Source organism: Sphaeramia orbicularis, chromosome 24, assembly GCF_902148855.1.
Source record: "Sphaeramia orbicularis chromosome 24, fSphaOr1.1, whole genome shotgun sequence".
NCBI lineage: Eukaryota > Metazoa > Chordata > Actinopteri > Kurtiformes > Apogonidae > Sphaeramia > Sphaeramia orbicularis.
This window is the reverse complement of record NC_043979.1, coordinates 26,478,092-26,500,240: the sequence shown is the minus strand read 5'-3', so window position 1 is coordinate 26,500,240 and position 22,149 is coordinate 26,478,092. Positions and strand designations below refer to the sequence as shown.

Here is a 22,149-nt window from a genome sequence, read left to right as displayed (position 1 = left end):
TGTTATAAAATCCCCCTTTTATTTGGTTGAATTTCTAATAACTCATTTACAGATCATCCACAGGGAACCACAACAGTGAGCAACACATCCCCAAAAAACAAACAAAACCCTTCTATAATGATAAAACGCCTTCACTTGCATCGTCCTCACCAATGTTTAGAGACATACAGCAACTTCTGGTGGTTGATTGTCGACCGGTCAACATATTTAAAAAGTGATGAGAAGAACGTCGAATGCATTATCACTAAACAGTCTGAGCTCGTCTTTTAACACCCAAATTGACCAACAAGTTGACAACCCCACTGCCGCTGCTTCTTCAGGTTAAAATTAAATTATGTCAATGCGACATAAAAATCAAAATAAAAATGTATGTACACTGTTAAAAGAGACACTGGTTCATAAAACATTTCCATTAACAACAAGGAAATCTGTCAGTCACTTTGCTGAATTATGAGATACGGTCTTATTTACAACAATTACAAAATAATAAATAATCATAGGTCCTCTTTCAGTGCTCCATGGCACCACTGCAGTCTCATGCATCTGAAGGAAGACAAAATTATAGCATGAAAATGTTGAAATGTTCTGAGACCACATGAGAGGTTTGGCTGACGGATAAGGAAGTTTCAGATAAAAGGATGTCGATAAAGTTTGGATTATTTTTGTTGACAGTTATGAGCTGATTTAAAGTTTAAAGGATAATTTTAATCTTGGCAGGTTTCCACTTTAAAATGGACAAAAGGGAACAAAGAGCTTGGCTGAGGGTTGCAATGTTACCACAGTAGTAGTTTACTAGTATGGCGTTGACTTTAGGTAGATGCACAGAGAAACTATAGCATTATTAAGCATCTGAGAAAAAAAACAAAACAAAAACACTTAAAATTTCACTGTGCCACCTTAACAGGAAGATATTTCCATGAAAAAAAAACAAAAAAAAAAACCAATCACCTAAAACCAACAACACTATGCATTGGACACTTTCCCACCAAAAAAACTAACACTTAGCTTAATACAGTATGTTCTATGTAATTAATTGAGGCCATCACAGTTCCCCAAATGCTGCATGGTGAAATATTGAGCGTATTCAGATGCTTGTGACTAGAGAATTTGGGTCAAACTTAAGAGCAAAATTAAAGTGCTTCCAAAAAATACCATTCTAATGTTATGATTCTCATATTTTAACTTTAAATATGACATGAAAGTACCAGATGAAATTTAACACAAGTCCGCATGATTCAAAAAACACAAACATTTTGAGTTAAAAACAAATAAATCCAAGAGGCCATCCCTTTCCCTGCCCCACACAAGGTCCAACTTTAGAAAAAATATGAACAGACATCAATGCCAAGAGATCATTTTTTGATTGCGTATGAATTGTGCCACCACGCCATAAATATATTTGTCAATTTAAAGTATGCTTTTACGAGCCAAGAAATCCAGTTTATGACGAAGATAAACATCTGTGTGAAAAAAGTTGTAAAAATGTGTGAAACCATTCAATGAACTGCATCATCATCAAAACTGCCCCTGCCTTTGTATATTTCGCTTCAGCGTGAGGTGAAAAAAGTATGAACAGATGTAAAAATCACGACAAGTGTGGTCATGCTGAAGCTGCACATATGAGTTAATCAATGATTCTGAAAAGATAATGATCAGTTACTATGACATTGCCTCCTTAACTTTCTGGTGCGTGGTCTTTGTATTTGCGTATTTTCACAATCTGATAGTTCAACAGTTTTACCACAAACTGCAATGTTCTTGACCTGTAAAATTATCTTCTAATTTGCAGAAACATCATATCTATAAATGATGCACAATCCAATGGAGATCAAAAATGACTTGTCTCTCACCTTTGACTGTTACATAATTTTGTCCTATGGGAAACAACCAGAAGGGGCAGGGCTTCAGCTCTATTTACTTTTCTTAGTTTCTTCTATGGATGAAACTGTGGTTGACCTCTGACTTCTAACAGAGCAGAGTACACTATTTGATCCATGTAGAGCTGACTCTGGCTCTATTCTGGTTAAATTAAATTCTAGCTTGTTTTCCCACTTGATGACTTTGGTCAGGTTTGAGACTGTCTACAAGTGGAAGTCAAATACCGTCTGTCTTCAGCTTTTCATTCTAGGAGAATAAACCTCTTACAGAACTTGTTCCTGCATTTACTTTCTCATTTGAATATTGTGATTAGCGAGAATGGTCCTTTCTGCATTTCATTTTTTACTGAATAGAATGTAAATTTGACGGTTGGATTTTTTATTGTAGTCTATTAAAGAAATCTGTTCTCCCGAGTGAATACAATTTATTTCCAAGGACATCTATGTAGAGTGACAATCCTTCATTGTGACCCATTTTACCTTTATTAAAAATATTTAACTTATTGCTCCTGGCTTAAGACGCAGCTAATAAATAAAGGTGGTTTGTGCAGACACATTTTGATTTGCTTGGATTTTTTGCCCAGTATGAAAAGAACTCAAACCAAGGGGAAATTCTTTTTTTTTTTTTTTTTTTAATAGGCAAAACTTATCAACTGAGTCACACCAGAACTAATACTAAAAGTACTATTGTAGTGAATAGTTCAAGTAAACTGTATTAATGATAAACGATCAGTTTTATGCAGGATTTCCCAAACAGATGGTGCTCGACATCCAAAAGTGATATAAAAACACTCATGAAGTCTGTCTATGCAATGAAAACAAATCAACTTAAAAAATAATAAAAACATGTTAACTTGCAGTCAGGTGGATAAAATTGTATTAGATGTTAGATTATCCTCACTTTATAAATCAAATAAAAGCTGATCCAGATTCACTAACTGTTTGTGCAGAGAAGAATTAGAAAGCCACACTAATCACCCTGTATCCTGAATGTGGAAAGCTGCGTACCGGTCACCGTGCAAAACAATTTCACATTATTGTACAACATGTAAAGGTGACAACACAATACTGCGGCAAAAATCACTGATGCTGCAGTTATTTTTCAAGGCACAGCATAGTCAGGAAGTGAGCAAGTTTTCTATGTTGTAAACATAAGATAGGTCAGAGAATTTTATGGTGATAATACAAGGTTTCTGTTATTATAAAATGCAGGACCTAATTGAAAACAGCACTGAGCTGGCAGACAACCTTATTTATTCTGTTTTTCCATGACCCATTTGGATAATCTATGAGTTAAAAAAAAAAAAAAAACAAGATGCAAGAAGAAGTGCAATCAAAAATCTAATAAAAAAGATTTCTCTGTAATGCAGCCTTAGTGAATCTGGACCTGAGATAGATCGGTTAGTGTAGTTCTGGAAGCATGAGGTACTTAAAAAAACAGAAGAAAAAAAAATTAACGGACCCGCTTCATACGGTGACCAAGATGCATAATATACAAACTGCTTTGACAAACAGAACTGTGGTTTTCAGAGCAAATGACATTTCAACCAGTGTGGTCCTGACTAAATATGGATGGCTACATGGAGCTGTTAGCTTTGGTCTACCAAAAAAAAAAAAAAAATTAATACAGATGACAAAAAAAAAAACTGTGGAAAAAGTTAATCTTCTGGTTTAAACTTCAGTACCAAGTTTCTTCTTCATCACATGGCCTTTTTCACTCTCCATTTGAGCTGAGATTAATCAGAAGGGGGTCACTTTTTCACACAGGTTGACATAGGAGTTGGTATAAGTGTGTGTTGTTGTAAAGCACGAGTGTAACCAGAGTCTGAATGTCTGTTTGGGAAGGTCAGGTGGCTCTTCCATGGGTGTGGTTTGGGGTGTGTATTCCCGTGCTGTACAGTCATTAGGGGCATGCACCAGGACAAAAATGCATGCATGTTGATGGGGGAGGAAAAAAAACAAAAAAAACAAAAAAAACAAAACAAAACCTCACTTCTACTCCTAACTGACCCTCTAAAACCTAAAACCTTAGCTCCCGTTTTTGGCTCAGACATTTTGCATCCAACCAAACAGTCAGTCTGGTTTTGTCACGTTCTTTCTCTTTTCAGATGTGCGTTCATGTGAAATGTAAAAAAATTCACAACTGTAGTAAATGTAGCTCTCTCCACCTCCTCCGATTAAACAGTTTTTTAAACTCAGCAGTAAGTTACATTACAGTGAAGAGAAGGAATTTTTGCCGATTGTGATGAATAAAATAAGACGAGATGGAGGGAGAAATGGGGGGAAAAAGTAGTTCTTTGTTTATGATGACCATTAGGCACCCCATTATAAAACTGGAGTGATTTTAACATGATTTCTCACGGGTTTGATTTTTCAAAGATGTTTAGAAGCAAGTAAAAAGCTATGGGGGGAAAAAAATTGAAAACCCATCTGTTGAAGTCCAAAATGGCTGTAGTTAATGCAGGGATGGCTGGGACAGACAACAAAGAACCTAAAAAATAAAGAGAATCAGTCCAGTCCTGGTCTGGATTTTAAGCATAAACAATAAGGATCACCTTTCCACACTTTCTTTGTCCCCCGTTTTGACCTGTTTTCCCCCTTACTAGTTGAAATGGGATGGTGAAAACAGATTAGTAAGGAGTACAGGCATGTTGACAAGCCTAGCCCTGGATGACTGAACAGCGAGGAAGGCCACGTCGAGCCCAGACTATGCAGGGGGCGGGAAAAAAAGAGACTGGGGAGAAAAATAAAAGCCACTGCACATGACTGGTTGGCCTTGTACCTCTAAGCTGGTCTGGCTCTTTTACTGATGGATTTTCAGAGCTCAGCGAGGAGGCGAATGTGCATGAACAGACCGCCATCTTCCAGTTCTGCAGAGGGAGGGAGGGCACCTGACGGGCGTTTTCAGTCGGAGGGTCAGGTACATTACTGTTAGGAGATGTTTGTTGTCAGGATGGAGGCGTGGGCTGGGGCTGGCTGGTGGCTTTGGGCTGGTTGGTCTCTGGGTCGCTGGCAGCAGTCAGATGTGGCTGGATTGTAACAGGAACTCGATAGGCTAAAAAGGAAGGAGAGTCTATTAGCAGAAAGGAGTTTTCAGATCCTTTACTTTAGAAAAAAAGTGCATTTATAGTATTCTAATCAAAGCTTTCCCTAAAGGCCCCATATCTTAACACTTATAACTACATCTATTTCATCTATCCAGTCAAGTATGTATTTAGACAATAGCACAAATTTTGCAACTTTCCCTCTGCACACATCGACAGTGGATTAGCAATGAAACAGTCAAGATATGATTGAAGTGTGGACTTTCAGCTTTAATTCAACATGTTTAACAAAAAATTGCATTTAGAAGGACAGCCATGTCAAGCCCACAATGACATGAAGGTCTGTGCTGGTATACAGAGGAGAATCATAACTATCAGTTGCATGGGGGTAGTTCCATAGCCACAATAGGAATAAATTGCCTGATACAAAGTATTTACAGTCAAGCTGAACTAGTATCATTTGGTGAAAAGGACCATAAAGGTTCTCAGTTACATTACACCACTGTAGAAGTCAAGCGGAAGTAGAGAAACAAATTCTACACAACTGCAATTGTATCCAGTAATGGTATAACATACAGGAAATGACCTGCTTCTGATAGTTGAGGCTCATCCATACCGTCACTTTCCTGTAGGAAGACAGAAAAAGAAAGCATGTAGTCTGTTGAGACGGGCAAGTTTAATACTGCACATCTTAAAAAAAAAAAATACAGTTTGGCTTCATATTTACTCATTTATAGAAAACTGAAATAGAAAATATGCCAGATTGTGATTAAAATTGTGATTTACTTTGTCTCAAAATATTACAACATGATCTTCTTCTCTTGTAGACTAAAAGTTGGAATTATTAAGGATTTCTCTTGCTCCAAATTTTCTTTTTGAGGTAACCTTCATATCTACAGTTATGGGCAGATTTGACAGTGTTGGCTGTATCTGTAAGAAGGGGACAGGAGTCGACGCATCAAAGCATCGACACACAGATGGCGACAGAAGGGGAGTTACATCTCCTGAATACTGAGTATTGAGACTCTTCTCTGCAGTACACTTTGGAAAGAAGAAACTTTATTTAATATTCTGAGACATGGTGAATTCACATTTTGGCTCTAATCTTAGAAATTTATTGGTTCAATATTCTGTAAAAGACTTATGTTTATAGTAAAAAAAACAAAACAAAACACTTCTATTGCTCTTCTCTAACTCAGTTGTACAAAAAGCATTTCACAATATCACATTTACTAAGCATACGTTTAAACTAAAAATGTGCTGCATTAAATATATATAAGATGACTATACGGTTTGCATTTTTTAGACATTTCACATTATTAAATTTTCACATATTATAAAAATTAAAAAAAACCTAATCAAATAATGAAAACTAGCTGGACTAGAGAAACTGTCTTCACAAAACTAACTACAATAAACAAGAAATGTATAAAATAAATAAAAGGTTAACTTGCTTTCTTATCCTCATAGGGAAATTCTGAATGAAAATGCCCTGATCTTGGTCATTTTGTTTCATGCAAAGGCTAACACTAAAATACACTGATATCTTTTGATGTCTTTTGTGGATCATTTTTATTGTTTTCTAAATGATTAAAAGAGCACGATGTTTTGAGTTTTTGTTGAAATTCTGGCTACACATTTTTGAGTCTCTGAAAATACCCCATATTATAGAAATAGGAGTCAAACTTACACTAAAACTGACAAAAACTAAAGTAAAACTGTGCATTAGGAAACAATCATAAAAAAAAATAAACCAGCAAGACCATTGAAAAAATTAATTCACACTCAACTGAAAACGAAAACAAAATAACATAACAAAAATTGTATTAGTTAGAACCTTGGAGCCATGCTTATTCATGCAAATAGTACAGTGGTTTATGTAACATTGATACAACACAGGATGAAGAGACATGCAGGTTCAATGTGAGTTGACACAAGGAATGATGCAGTAATGATGCGTGACAGTGTGCAGGACAAGGGCTTTGTTACACATGAATGAAGTCAGTGATGAATCACGTACAGCCATGGCCACGGTCAGCTGACAAACACGGACGAGCAACACTGACGATGAGAGCGGTGTCTCACAAAGGACAGAGCGACTGAACCAATGACGTGACACAAAAACGGCTCTTACGAGTCATTTCGACTCTGGTAACGTCTCTCCGGGGTTTTCTTCCCCCGCTGGACTGGCTGCGGTTGGCGACTGGGGCTCAGGTGGTGGCATGGGCAATGGGAGGGGGATGGGCTGGCTCTGCTGGCCTTCTGGGCTTTCAGGACTCAGCTTAGATGTGGGCTGGCCTATGATTACTGTGTTACCTGTTGGGTCGGAGCATGAAAAAACAAATCCTGAAGAATGAGAGTGCGTTAAATCTGCGGGCGAAGTAACAGAGGTCCTGTGTTGGTTACAGATTACTGGACTTTAGACTTGCATTTAAACATAAAGGCCCTAGGGAGCATCATCCACCAGGTTCACAGGTCTCCATGTGCTGTAGCAGTCCGACAGAATAATCACAAAAACATATATAGTCACCACAGAAAGCGACCTCTATCCTCTGCTTACCATACATGTTACTTCTCCTGCACACTGAAGTTAAAGACAACAAAAACATACACATTTTGACCTTTGATCAGAGTTCCTACATTAAACTGACCAATCAAATGCAAGTGGGTGAGGAGTGAACAACTGAAAACTAAAACAGTGTAACTGTTGACATCTGAATATGAAAAAAAACAAAAAAAACAAACCACTATTACTAAAAGACCTTCTTTTACTCAACTGCAGGTGACAATGGGATTAGGAATAGGGCTGGCAAATACATAGAATATACTCACAATTTGTCCAGTGTGTAATGTAGTAAATGACTATATCATGAATATCAAGTATGAACAGTCATAAGAGCACTGCATCATGGGTCATTAATGTTGCGAGTAGATCTGTGTGCAGTGTTTAGAGTCTGTTTTTTTTTTTTTTTTTTTTTTTCCCAGATATCTTGGTTTCATGTGCCTTACAAGTAAAATAAAATGTGATGTGTGTAGTCATTTGGGCAAAGTACAGCTATAATACTAGAACCAAGTGGGAAAACTGGAAAAATTATCATGATTTATTTAATTTAAGGGAAATTTGGTGACTTTGTGACTGCAGCATGGTATATTCAGCATTTATGTGAGCATTTAATCAGATAATTTATGAAAGGTTTTTGGTGTGAAAGTAGTTCATGGATTCAAAGTTATAATTAACATATTTGCCTTCATATAAGCTGTTGAAATAGTTGGAAACTCAAATGAGAAGGGAAAGAGCACACTTGGGGTTTGTCCATGGAATCAGAGTTGACATATTGGTTTGCATTTAATCGTCTACCGCTCATCATCCATCTATTCATACTGTTATAGATCATGACGTGTCTATTTAACTAGTATGAGATCAGGCTACTTGTTCAAGGACAATAAAAAAAATCAGTTCTTTCTTCTGTCTGAAACCTTAAAACTCCTCACACATAGCAGCGTTCTCTCACCTCCGTCCTGCTCTGCTTTAATTTGGGCCTCCAGGTCTTCGGGGTCAACATACTGATAGTTTTCGTCATCATCGGGTGGCTTACACTTCCCGCAGCAGAAACAACAGCAGCAGCAACAGCAGCAACAACTGAAGAGCGTACAACACAGGACCAAACCCTGAAGGAAATACACAGAAACAGTGCTTTAAAACTATTTCAGTCATATGAGAGCAGACAGATGGATGTAATGTCTACTGTACACGCAGCTTTAACTCAGGGGTATTTGTGCAAAAGGTCATAAAGATCAAAACAAAGCCACAAACCTTAAACCACCACTTGGACATGAGGAAGTAGTATTTGACACTTTCCTCTCCGAACTGTTCGGACACATAAAGGCCCATAGAGCCATACTCGTCATAAATCTTCCTCTTGGTCTCGTCAGTTAAAATTGAATTGGCGTTGTTAATCTCTTTAAACTTCTCAGCTGCCTCTGGGTTGTCTGGGTTTTTATCTGGGTGATACTTCAGTGCGAGTTTCCTGGAAGAGCAGAACAGGAAGCCAAACAATGAAAAGATGAATTGATCAAATCTTACATTCTTCCATTTGCTATAAGAAAACCTATTTGGTACCAAAGGACAAATTGTACATTAAAGCCTCTTGTTTATCATTATTCAGGAAGGGAGTTGGTTAAAAACAAGGTATTCAGAATTAGAGCGTCCAATGCTACCATTTGTTTTAGTTGACTTAAAGAGTTCCAATTCAGTTTCATTCAATCAGAGGAATTTTAGTAAGAGCAGCAATTTTGCTTTAAATAATTATCCTAAATTATTAAAAATATTAATTATTACATCTGTTAATTAAATAAATAGCAAACTCGTCACACAATATGCTGTAACTAATCATCCTTTTGTTTTAATAATAATGCATATTAACATATAGAAATCACAAAAGCTTGAACACACTCCAAAGAAAAAAAATCCCAAATGATATCTCACACATATAATAATAATAATAATAATAATAATAATAATAATAATAATAATAATAATAATAATAATAATAATAATAATAACAACAACAACAACAATTTTATTTATATAGCACCTTTAAAAACAAAGTTTACAAAGTACTTTGACAGACAAAGCAGAAGGATGTAACTGAAATAACATACATATACATGAATACAAGACCAATGTTGAATGTTGCAATGACTCCTCCGCCCCTTTTGACAATAAGGGCTGCCCTACATCTATACCAGCGTTGGTCCCTGCTCCCCTACAAATATCCCCATCCCCTCACCTCATCTAAGCTAGCTTCTCCTCCCTACCCTCATGACCATGCATGCACTGACCATCAAACACCTGAAAAATGTCGACACCCACAGACCCTGTCTGTGGGAGCTTCACAAATTGCACCTAAATACCAAACATGAAGGAGATTAGATAATTTTGTAAAGAGTAACTGCATTGACACCACTGCAGGAGGCCAACTTTGATAAGTAAATAGACCTGCTTCTATTCAGCCAGTTATTAAATGAAAAGAGAGAATGACATACAAAAATACAAATGCTCAAAGTAAGCCAAACACCAAGATAAACTTCAAAAGTGTAATGTAATCTGGCCCTAAAAAGACAGTAGACTGTGGGAGATTATCTGAGCACTGCGACTGACCCAAAACTGACAAACGCCATGATGAAGTAGTGACTGAGCAGGCATCACTTCAGCCAGATGTGTCGACACACAAAGACCTGACTGGCCCGAGAAAGATGACTGCAGCAAATGTGCACACTCAATAAAACAGAGGCAGAGAGGTACACCCTGAGTGAATTCAACCAATACAGCTAAATACAAGGAGAAATTTTGATGAAAATTAACAAATTCATCCTGAAATTAACTTTTTGCAAAACCCCAACAATTGTCCCACTCACTGGGAGAACAAAAAGCCATGCACACAAGCAGCACAGTGTGTGTAAATCTACCACAACTTTTGAAGACCTATTCACATGGGACTAGTGTAATCTGGAAATTTACCCCCCAGCTCCATGTGTCATGTGGTATATTCAGACATGAGAAATTTGTTTTTGTTCTCAAATTTACTGAGATTATTCCTCAGTTCTAATATGAAGAGCAGACACACTACTTACAGATAACTGTTAAAAGACAGAAAAATGTTCCTTACTGCACAGTATCAGGCACATCATCCTTATCATGTTTTGAGATGTTACTTTTCTTTAGGCTTCAAGTTTCCTTTTTCAGTCCATGCTATTTTGCAACATGAACTGCCTCAATTTCCACAAAAAACACTTAAAACTGCCATTTATCATCGCCAGTGTATCCTCTCTTGTCCTCAATACAAGCTGAATAAATGTACAAATGATGCAAAAAATGTTGCAAATCACAGAAATGTCAAGACTCATGACACAAATATTATTGCAGGACCTCTGCCTTTGCTGAAATAGAGGAGTGTGGTGGAAGTTGTACTGTGGAAGTGACAGACATGACACATTTGCACAGGATTAAGATCACAAACAACCCCTGCAATTATTATAATTTACCAGAGCTTCACAGGTAGAACTTGTCCTGTGTGAACAGGGATTATTGCTCTAACCAATGAATACTTTCATTCATTCATTCATTTTCTGAACCCGCTTTATCCTCACTAGGGTCACGGGGGTTGCTTGGAGCCTATCCCAGCTACATAGGGGCGAAGGCGGGGTACACCCTGGACAAGTCGCCAGTTCATCGCAGGGCTGAACATATAGAGACAAACAATCACTCTCACATTCACACCTATGGGCAATTTAGATTAACCAATTAACCTATTAGTGCATGTTTTTGGACTGTGGGAGGAAGCCGGAGTACCCGGAGAGAACCCACGCAGACACGGGGAGAACATGCAAACTCGTGTGGTGTTGGAATCGAACCCAGGACCTTCTTGCTGTGAGGCACGTGTGCTAACCACTGCACCACCGTGTCGCCCTCAATGAATACTTCTGTTTTAAAAAGTTTAACTTCTACTGCATTCATACTGTGTCCACTCTCCTCCACTTCTCCTTTTGGAAACTTAGCTAACTCTGTTTTAGCTTGTATACAATAGTGATGTATTTATCCCTTTAATCATTTGGGTTTTTTTTTTTTTTTTTTTAATGAGGAAACAACAGAAAGCAAACATATCAAGATGATAGATCTCAAATCTAAGGCAGTGTAAAATTATGTGGGAATAGTGTATCAAAGTATATCTCATGATTCACTGTGATGTGCCTGGTTGAGGTTCACTGCATTTTTTTCAGTTCTTGTACAGACAGTTTAGTAGTAGGACTGTCTACAGTAAGAGGGAACTTTGGCAACCATAAAGTTTAAGTAATAGTGCAATAGTGTTGTGAACTTGTCTGCTATGAAGAAGCTAATCCAGTCTCATGTTGCATGAGGCAACAGTCAAAAAACCTGAAAATCCTCGGTGCTCAGTGTTCACCTGTAGGCTTTCTTGATGTCCTCAGCTGAGGCTCCTTTCTCCAGTCCTAGGACCTTGTAAACACTCTCCCCAGCTGTGGACATCTTCCTCTGTGGACGGGAGGCATTTGGCTCAGCCATGGCTCACGTCTGCTGACAGAAAAAAAAATAAAAAAATGTAATCAATGAAAACAGGCTTACATGTGTCTTCAGATGTTTCCAAGGGTCTACAGGACAGGAACTAGTGCTTATCCTGTTTAGAAAGACTAAAGAGTGTTCTGAAAGACTGTTTTACTACCTCTGTTTACCAAAGGAGTAGCCAAAGCAGGCAGAGGACCAAGACAGAGTTTAAAGGTGTTTTGCACAAACATACATAATGCTCAATCAACAAACGAAGCACTGGTACAGAGTGTGCATGTTATCGTGGCAGTTATTCAAAATGATAAAGTTGTATAAACTGTATCACATGTTGTGATTATGTAAGAACTAGTCTCAGAGTCGGGGTCTGTAACACATTGGTCCTGAGCCAGATGTGGCTCTTCAGCCTCTATCCAGTGGCTCTGATTACTTATGAACATTTTGCTCTCGCTGCTGGAATAAAGCCATTCTTACATTGTCCTTCTGTAAAATGTGAAAAATTAAAAACACACACAAACACATACATTGTTTGCTACATTGGAGACAGCACTTTTTTTTTGCTAAACTCAAAATGCACAAACTCATTCTGTATTTATTATTAGACCATTTCTCAAAAAAGCATGTGTATATTGGTAGAGATTTCTTCTCTATTGCACAAGAAATTAGCTTGTGTTTTGGAAATGGGTACAGCTTTCTTTAATGAATTTGTAATTTCATAAATGGACCAGACATTGCACTACTGTAATGGAAAAAGTACCTATAAACATAAACAGGCAAGAATATCTACCACCTGACATGAAAAGTGGACCAGATAACCTACACGTTGTGACACTATTTTTAAAATTACGATACAAGACAGACCTCAGCTATAAGGGTAACCCAAGTTCCTCTTGGTGATGCAATTATCTGTTTGCCATCAGTACCCCCCCCCCCCCACACACACACTAATTATTCCAACACTCCATCATTTTTAGAACGCATCAGAAAGTAACAGAGAAATAGCAGAAGCTTCAGTCTAATTATTGAGTTTCTCATGTTCAATTTGCTGTTTTAATTTAGTTGCATTTAATTATTTTATTGAGATATGGTCAACTCAGTGTTTGGGGTCTATAGTAGCAATTTATCTACTAAGGTAGAAAGAAGACATGTATGACTTAAATGAATTCATCAGTATATCATACCGTGTGAGTACCGTGTTTATGGTTGTGCCATTCTTAGTTTGGAACAAGCTGCAGCACAAAAGTTTAGCACTTATCTCAAAGCTTTAAAACTACTGGAATTTATGAAATAGGATTTATTTGAAAAGTATAAGAAATGCAATAATGTTTTTCTTAGCTTCTTGATTCACAAATGATGGATAATTACACTGCCTGACATTCTGGGGGTCTGAAACATCAAGATATAAAAGACAGAAAAATAAGTAAAATATAAAAGAATGTACGACGACTTTAAGTTTAACATGTCACTGATCGCTAATGCATTTGGTAAGAATTAAAGACTTGATTCCTAAATAAGAGAATACAGCTCAGAAAACTGCATCTTCGTTAAAAATATAAAGAAATCCATTAAAACAGACATTCCACACATTCACATCAACAGCAATATGACTGTAGTATTAATGCCAACCAGAAACAAAGAACCCCAAGGATCTCTATAACATGTGGGATGAAACTGTCTCCATCCATTCTCCTGTTAACCAAGACCAGGATTAGCAGGGCAATTCCCATTATTCCCATTTAAATCTGATGCACAGTGATCCTAGAGAGGATCTGATAAAGCCTGATGGATACTGAATTATTGATGAATGCTACTGATACTTAGGAGCTTAAACAAATTTTTACATAGATAATAGAAGTCCTCCAACCAGAGACCTTTCTGTGTGGAGTTTGCATGTTCTCCCCGTGTTTGCATGGATTCTCTCTGGGTACTCTGGCTTCCTCCCACCATCCAAAGACATGCACTGATAGGTTAATCGGTTAATCTAAATTGCCCATAGGTGTGAATGTGAGAGTGATTGGTTTTTCGTCTATGTATGTCAGCCCTGCAATGAACTGGCGACTCATCCAGTGAGTACCCTGCCTTCGCCCATATGTAGCTGAGATAGGCTCCAGTGACCCCCGCAACCCTAGTGAGGATAAAGCAGGTTCAGAAGATGACTGAATGAATGAAAAGAAATCCTTCATTTGTGTTCATATACAGTCTGCTTTTACTGGGATTTCTGTTATTTCATAGAGATGCTCTGATCTGATCTCAGATGTGCACATCAAAGCATTTTTAACAAATCATGTTAGATTTATTGTGCACATACCCAAGCCTGATCCTGTCACACGTTTCATAGACAATGAGCACAATTTGTAGGAGGTTGCAGACAAAATATCTGCAGTGTGGAAATATCGAATGAAACCAATCCATGCAAGTTTTCCACAAGATAGCTGAGTACAGGAGAGAGCGCACAAGTTCTACAGTAATACCGCATAAAGTAGAACTGTGTTTTTATCTGTTGTGACCATGCTCATTATCAAAACAGCTTTTAGTTTATCTACTCTGTTTTGTAAAGAAAATAATTTTAAAATGAAGTGGCTAGTATGGCCTTTTTTTGTTTATGCTTTGTACAATTACACAGTATATAAATTAGATATACTTTAAAACTTTCATTGTACCTGAAGGTCTGCAACTGGTTTAAGCATCATGTTGAGAATGGGTATCAGCAGATATCATAGAGGGGCTTTGGCAAAAAACATGAAAGGGTGGGACAGAGATGTGTTAGGCGGGGGGCTCCAGGTTGTTCCAAGGTCGAGAGTTAACTCAAAAGGTGACTGCGCATTCTCCATCAGGGAATCTTGACTTTGGAACGGCCTGCTCAAGGAGACAAGGCTTCCAAAACCAGTGACATCTTTTAAACCACTTCTTAAAACACATGTTTATAGACTTGCCTTTATGTGATGTTGTCTCTTTTTAATGTTTGAATATTTAATTTTACCTTCTTTTTTGATACTCACTTATATTGACAGACATGATGTCTTATTCCACTCTATTTTTATATTGATTTGACAACATCATGTTATGTCTCTGTAATCTCTGCCCTCTCTACTTCAATATATTTAAATTTATTCAGTGTCATGTTGTTCTAGTTTGCTGTTCTTATCTCTTTTACTATGTTGTGTTGTTTTTCTATGTTTTAGTGTCTTTGCTTGCATCTTGTTTTATTTCAGTTTCAGCTTAATTCTGTCCTCCCGTTCTTATTTTGACTCCTGGGCATCCTGCTGTTGTGCCCTTCTGCGTTGTCTGTCAAAGCACTTTGTAAACTCAGTTTTTAGAAGGTGCTATATAAATAAAGCTATTATTATTATTACTACTATTATTACTATTATTATTATTATTTGATTATTTCTTGTTGCAGAGTATTAGTAATATACTGGAGCTGACCTGCTATTTTTATTGAAACTCATAGCACATGTAGGCACAGAAAGTTGAACTCAATGGGTTTGTTGAAGAGCCACTGCGCACATACTATGCATCCCATTTCATCTCAGTTGTCAAATTTTGTGAAACTGACAATACAATGCATTCTATAAACCTATAATTCCTGCTTCTTGCTTTTTTCTGGGTATGTTTTCTTGTTTTTTAGTGACAGACATCTTGATGTACTGTATATAATTGTCTTGTAATGCATCTAGCATCAGAGTTGCGGAATAATAAGATCCGCATTATTGTGTCTGTTCATAATTTGTGATATATTTATTTGAGATCCGGCCTCTTAAGTCCAAAGATGAAAAGTAAAAACTCCAAAAGATGTGACAGTAGGGGTGGCAGTAGTTGATGCTAAAAATACTTTAACAATTTAACCGCAGTGTAAGACGAAAACATAGTCAAAAATGGAGCAAAACAGGATCAAGTAAACTCATACGTCTACACTTAAATTACTATCTGTTCATCAACATCATTACTATCTTTCTCTACAGAGAGAACATACACCAAACTGGAATCTGTTGAGTTCATATGTTCGTATGCATGAGCCAAGGAATAAACTTATAATATAACAGGTACCATAAATCATATCACAACAGCTTTGATTGTGTAGGAATTTCAAGATTTAAAAAAAAAAAAAAAAGCTGACTTAATGCATCTCAGACTGTTTCTCAGTTTTATGACATAACTTGCTATCTCGATGTTGGAGGCACACATTATGATTTTAATTGAACCATGCACAAATTGTCAGCTGTGCGCCTAGCTTTAGATCCTACCTATATGTTTGACATTACATAACTTTCCCACTGTGGATGTTTTTCTTTGTAACTATAAACATCAAAATGGTCAAATACTTAAATAAAATATATAATAAATGTAGTCATCTAGATGTAACCCTGGTGATCCTTACAGTTTCATGTTTTTGATATTATAGTTTTGCTTCTGATTGAAATACCATAAGGCACTAGAATAAACTGAACGGACAAAGGTCTGACACAGGGTTATCAGGAAAATCTCAGGACAAAGGTCTGCGTTAAACAGCAACCACATGCATAATAGCTGCTCTTTTACAAGACGGGATGTGTTATAATAACGTTAAATTGCCTGGAATTAGAGCTGCAGAGTTATAATATGCAAAGGGATTTCTATTAAACATGACTACTGTTACTGTGCACACATACTCAGCTCTTCAGTCCGGGTCGTTGACTAAAGAAGATTACATTTTGCTGATCTCACAGATTACATGTCCAAGTCCATGTCAGAGAAGGCCACCGTCCTGGTCAGCCTCTGGCTAGACAGCTGGAAACACACCAACGCACCACACTAAAACGCTGAATGACAAAAAGCACCAGCGCTGAACAGGCTGCCAACATACTGTAAAGCAGCACTAACTCAGCTAAAACATGCATTTAAATCCACTTCCTTAAGTGTCAAAGATATAACAAAAGCACAGATTATTAAAAGGAATCCAAAACTCAAATACACACATGGAGATCCACATTGAGTCATATTATTAAAAAGATTTCTAAATCTGTGGGCATATGGTTGGTAACTGGCTTTGGATTTTAACCTTTGAGAAATTACAGACTAGGCTGATTTGCACAGGATTAAAAACTCAGATGGCTGTTGCAATAACTATTATTCATACACGTAACCCTTAATAGATGTTAAGTCTGTCTAGAAATGTTGTAATGACTTAAATTTATGTATGAAACACTGGTGCAGTATTACAGCCTGAGCTTTTGCACCTATAGTGTCTCACCCATAAGTTCAGAGCCTTGAAAACACATTCCTTCAGCCAACAAGGGCTGATATTTGTAACCGATGATACATTATTTGATTAGAAAACTGTTTCCACATATTCAATCACTGGAAAGTTTTTCTGTCAACAACAAAAAGCTCAATTCATGCTTAAATAACTCGCTAATATGGCCACAAACATGAGAACGTGCAATCAATTCAGTATCCCATGAAAGCACTTCAATACAGCACATGCAACAATAAAAGTCTTGTTTTAACAGGACTGGAATAAACCCTGCAAAGATGAGAAGAAAAAGAGCATTATTTTTCCTCAAACATGGAAACGCTTGCAGGCCAGATGGAAATGCTGCTTCAAACAGGCTGGACAAGCCATGAGGCAGCAGTTCAGGAGAAGATAAAGACATCTGCGTTTAATATAAAGACCAGTAAAAAAGGTCTGTACTGGTCAAACTGCCTCCCTGCAGATCTGAATGGAGCGATCGATAAAATCTATTAGGTTAATTGGCTGTCTGCGGTGCTTTAAGTGCACATTTTAAAACGGTCCCATATGTACGCAAATAGCACACATCTGTCAGAGAAGCATCTCCTATAGCTGTGGTTACATGATCATACTTCCTCAGCCCAACAGTAGTAATTCTGATTAAATATACCAATTCAACTGTTTACATGGAGGCTGAACAAAAAAACAAATAAGGTATGTTTGCATGGTCCTGGAACGGGATATTCTTTGTACTGGCTTCACCACCTGTTCCTTTTCAATACCAATACAAACATAAAGTCCAATATAAAAAAAGAAATCTAAATGGTAAAGCTGGACATGTCAAAATCAGAAAAAACACCACACACTGAAATGAAACACACCCTCCCTTTGCAGCGCACTTCTCTCACATTAAAAGTCTAAATATAAATATACATGACATGATGCCGTTTCATGCTGCTATGAAAAAAATGAAGTCACTTTTCCAAGCTTTTGTGAACAGATAGAGTCGAGCAACTTGAACTCAATCTGATCAGCAAGCAGAAATGACAGCTGTCAAACACATATTTACTCCTCTACATGTCTGAACACACCTATGAGCGGCCAAAATTACCACCACTGGGTAGATTTTCAATAGCCGGAAAACACAGCGTGCAGAGAAATGGGTCAGAACTGCCATGTACTGAAAAGGATCTACAGAATTTTTGCCCAATTACACCAAGATCACACACGCAACATAATATCGTAACTAAAGCTGCATAACAACCAGCTGTGCATGGTTATTCACGGTTTGTGTAGACCATGAAGTTTAAATTTAACCACAAAAGTGCACCTATACAACTATGTGATTCTGAAAATTACTGCAAAGTCAGAAACAGGTTACGATGGAGGTGATCAGTGTCTGAATGTCCAAGTGTGGGTGTGAGACAGGAGTAGTTCAGGGACATTTGTAGATAATAATCTTGGTTGATGTGATTGCATCATTCTTGAACTCTTTATCTTGATCTTTTATTGCATACATCTAGATATTGCTTTCATACTACATTCTTTCCATCTAGAGAGAAAGAGCAGATTAAGCATTTACATCTTTATTACTGTAGGTGTTAATATTTTCTTAACAAACAAATTATCAGTGGTTTATACTGCCCATCTCAAAAAGGGTGAAAGTTCCTTCTAACCAGGATGGATCAGGCCACAGAGGTTGCTCTGCATCTGCAATATTCAAATTTTTACTGGAATATCAGGCCCATGCAAACACATACTTTATTATACAGTATGAAAATGAACATTCCTCACTAAAAATGGACACAGAGAGAAAAGACACAGGAGTTTTTTTCTGTCTTTGGTGCCTTTAAGTTTCAGATATTCATCTAAATTTAGCACTATTCATCATGTTTTTCTCTGGCTGTCAGGTGTGGGATCAAAGTACCAGAGTGTCTCAATGCTCTGATTAATAAACTAATGTTAAAAATAGAGACACTGTACATTTGTTGTAATAACGCTGCTGGCATGTGTTGCAAGTATAATTCATTATCTTGCATGATAATAAAGTAGGTCATGTTCAAATTAACAGCTTGGTCAATCACCCACGACCCAAATGGGGCAAAGGGGGAGGTCTGGAAAATGGCAATGGCGCATCAAACACAAACACAGGTAACCCCTCAATTTTACCTAAAATACACTTAATATCTAACTCTTGAAAATCACTGCTTAAGTTTCTTATAAAGCCATTGTTTTAAATTGGTAAACACATACACAGCTTTTCAACCTAAAATCCAAATTTAGGCTAAAAGCAAACACAAACACACTGCCTAGAAGATTTATCATCGCTTGTGTCCATTTTTAGTCATACTTGAATGATCTTTTTTTCCTCTGCTATTATTAACTCATTAGGAAAATAAATAAAACTGCAGGCCTGTGTTGTGGCAGCTCAACAAAGATTTTTTTTATTGCTGGAGACAAGGGCGCCTGTCAAAATCCAGAAATGAGGAAAATCATGTGAGGGTAACACATCCCATGGTAATTCATCAACGCTTATGAAAAGCTGCAACACTATTTGTCTTGAAATAGAGTTCTTTATTGTTAAAAATAATGTCAAACCGAAACCGTGTGAAAGTTTTATTTAAAAAAAAAAAAGAAAATAGTTCAATGGTCACACCACAACCTTTTACAGAAAAAATATGATGCATATTTAAAATGATCACTCATTAATCAATCAATCAAAAAGCCTTTGAGGGATTTTTCAAGAAATATAGCTAATATTTTAGTTTTAGCATCTGAAATAGGAGGTTCTGCTCCTTGAAGACACTATGAAGACACCAGCCTTAAGTTTGACAATATAAAAGGATTGCTTTTCATTATTTTCCAAGATTTCTTGAGACTAAACAGTCTACAAATGGTTAATAGAGAAAATGAATCAGACAATGTTAACCTTGACTACTAAACACACAATTAAGTACTGCATGAGATTAGAGCCAGAGCCATTATAGCTGTGTTCAGATATTTACCCATTTGATAATGATCGAGACAAACAAGTCATACAATATGTCTCAGCAAGAAACGAAAATCTGTATAAATGTAGTACATCAATGACTGAAGTAGACGTAAGATGCAGTGGTTAAATCATCATGGGGTTCAGAAAACTCAAGGCAAGTAGCCTAACCCAAGGCCTGCTCGTGAGTCATAAATGCGTACAAATTGACACATGCAATGTCAAGTAATACAAATTAACTCAACCACACCCTGAAAATCAGTGAGGAGTCATGAAATGAAGGATGAGCTTGCATTGTTTTCATCCGATTATGCCTTTTACGCTGCTTTTGCTTTGTTACATCTCTTGAATCATTTTCATATTAATTTTCTTACATCGCTAATGCCTTGTTACATCTGTTAATTCAGTACCATCTTCTTATGTCATATATTGCTTTTGTGTTATTAATAATTTTGTGACACTACATCTCTGTTTTTTTACCTGTGCAAATACTGTGCGTTCTTTTATCACACAACTCTAAAATGAAGCATTTGACAATGACAAACAACAGACTGTGTCAAAAAGCAGGTTAATTCACATTCTGAGCTAGCTTCGGGGTTGTTTATCATGGACATACTGTTGACTGTGTGGTGTCAAAAGGCCAAAACAGTGTTGAGATGACAGACTGTGTGTGTGAGTCACCTGGGAGACTGAGTTCAGGGCACAACCAGGTCAGACTTGCATAATCAGGTAATTAACCCACAGTGGAAGCACACAGTCTGATTAACATGGATTTGCAATTGCAGTCAGACAAAAGCATCATTAAACACTTGTGGCTTAAAAACCTTGTAATTTGTCGTGGCATATGTAAAAGTCGTGCAGGTGGAGGAGGCTGCCATTAGTAATTTAACAGTCCGGTACAATGAAGGAGGAATACCGCGTGATTATGGTGTGTTTGTCCTTGTACAGCTCTAATCCTTTGCTAATCCCAGCGCATAGAGAATTACTTTCTATCTCTTTCTACACCCAGTCAATGAAAAATGCATGTTGCTATACTTGAATAAAAACTTACTTTAAGTGAACGCTGTCGGGATTTTACCAGAACTTCACTCTCTTACACTGTGATCGCCCATAAATCAGTCATGCTGGCCGACAGTCTGGACAGTTAGCCGCCTGTTAGCTACCATTAACTTTCACACAGCAGTCACCTGAGATGCATCACCAACAAAAGTCTTTTTCAACACAGTACTTGAAGAGAAATTTACTCAAATGTCTCATTATCCGTTGCATGAAGCTAACACTAGAAGCTAACAGAAAGCAGAGGTGTAGCTAGCAACTGCACTTAAATTTCTAGCAAGTGAACATGTTTTGGCCAGTTTGGGCCGATTATTTATAAGTTAAATATATTCTTAGGTTTGTATTTTATCAAATTACGCAAAATCTTAAATTCGGCGCAAACTCAACACAAGTACATAAGGATTTTAATTCAATACGAGCGCTAAATCTCTCAACTTTGCTACCACCGCCCTCTTTGTTTCACTACGTTACAGTTCAGAATTACGCTCAGTTTTTATCGTGTCTGCATTTAACTCGCATACTTCAATTTTTCACTGTGTTTACATTGCGGCTAGACGCTAATTTGCATGATTTTGCTGCCGCCGAAGAAATAGAGTAAAGGTAAATGTGACTGGGTTTTTTTAATGGAGTTTGGTGAATGAGTACGTGACAGCTCTTCACACTTAGCTAACATCTTGCTAGCTCATGAAGTAAAACGAAATCTCTTACCTTGTGTAAACTGAACACTGTATGTCTCGCCGTAAGGTTAGCTGGATCATAGAGGCATCCGGTTTGTTGTCTTTGTTCCCAGTTAAAGGCTCAGAAACTGGGTAATGTTAGCCCCGTGTCCACGCAGTGCTGGCCCGCTGTGTCCGTCGGAGGACATGCGCTTTGAACGCCTCATGTCTCCTTCCAGG

The 22,149-nt window shown here is 37.3% G+C and overlaps 1 protein-coding gene across 5 annotated transcripts; it reads right to left on the bottom strand.

Annotated features, from left to right (window-relative positions):
- dnajc5ga (DnaJ (Hsp40) homolog, subfamily C, member 5 gamma a) lies at positions 1-22,149 on the bottom strand. Of its 5 annotated transcripts, none has more exons than XR_003934823.1 (7): positions 21,962-22,149; positions 11,884-12,014; positions 8,736-8,949; positions 8,434-8,590; positions 7,056-7,237; positions 5,498-5,547; positions 1-4,932 (listed from the first exon to the last, which is right to left on the bottom strand). XR_003934823.1 is itself a non-coding variant. In XM_030129069.1 (7 exons), the coding sequence occupies exons 2-5, from the start codon at positions 12,000-12,002 to the stop codon at positions 7,059-7,061; spliced, it is 669 nt and encodes a 222-aa protein (XP_029984929.1). In that variant the 5' UTR covers positions 12,003-12,011; positions 21,962-22,148; the 3' UTR covers positions 1-4,932; positions 5,508-5,547; positions 7,056-7,058. The 5 variants fall into 5 exon arrangements, 3 of the variants coding, with proteins under 3 accessions (XP_029984929.1, XP_029984930.1, XP_029984932.1); XR_003934822.1 differs by having other exon boundaries at positions 11,884-12,011; positions 21,962-22,148; XM_030129069.1 differs by having other exon boundaries at positions 5,508-5,547; positions 11,884-12,011; positions 21,962-22,148.

Coding starts and splice junctions, on each gene's coding strand:
- dnajc5ga (XM_030129069.1), bottom strand. CDS start 12,002: ATGGCTGAGCCAAATGCCTCCCGTCCACAGAGGAAGATGTCCACAGCT. Junction 8,591..8,735: donor TGTCCAAGTGGTGGTTTAAG/GTTTGTGGCTTT, acceptor TATTTCCTTCAG/GGTTTGGTCCTGTGTTGTAC. Junction 7,238..8,433: donor TAAAGCAGAGCAGGACGGAG/GTGAGAGAACGC, acceptor CCGACCCAACAG/GTAACACAGTAATCATAGGC.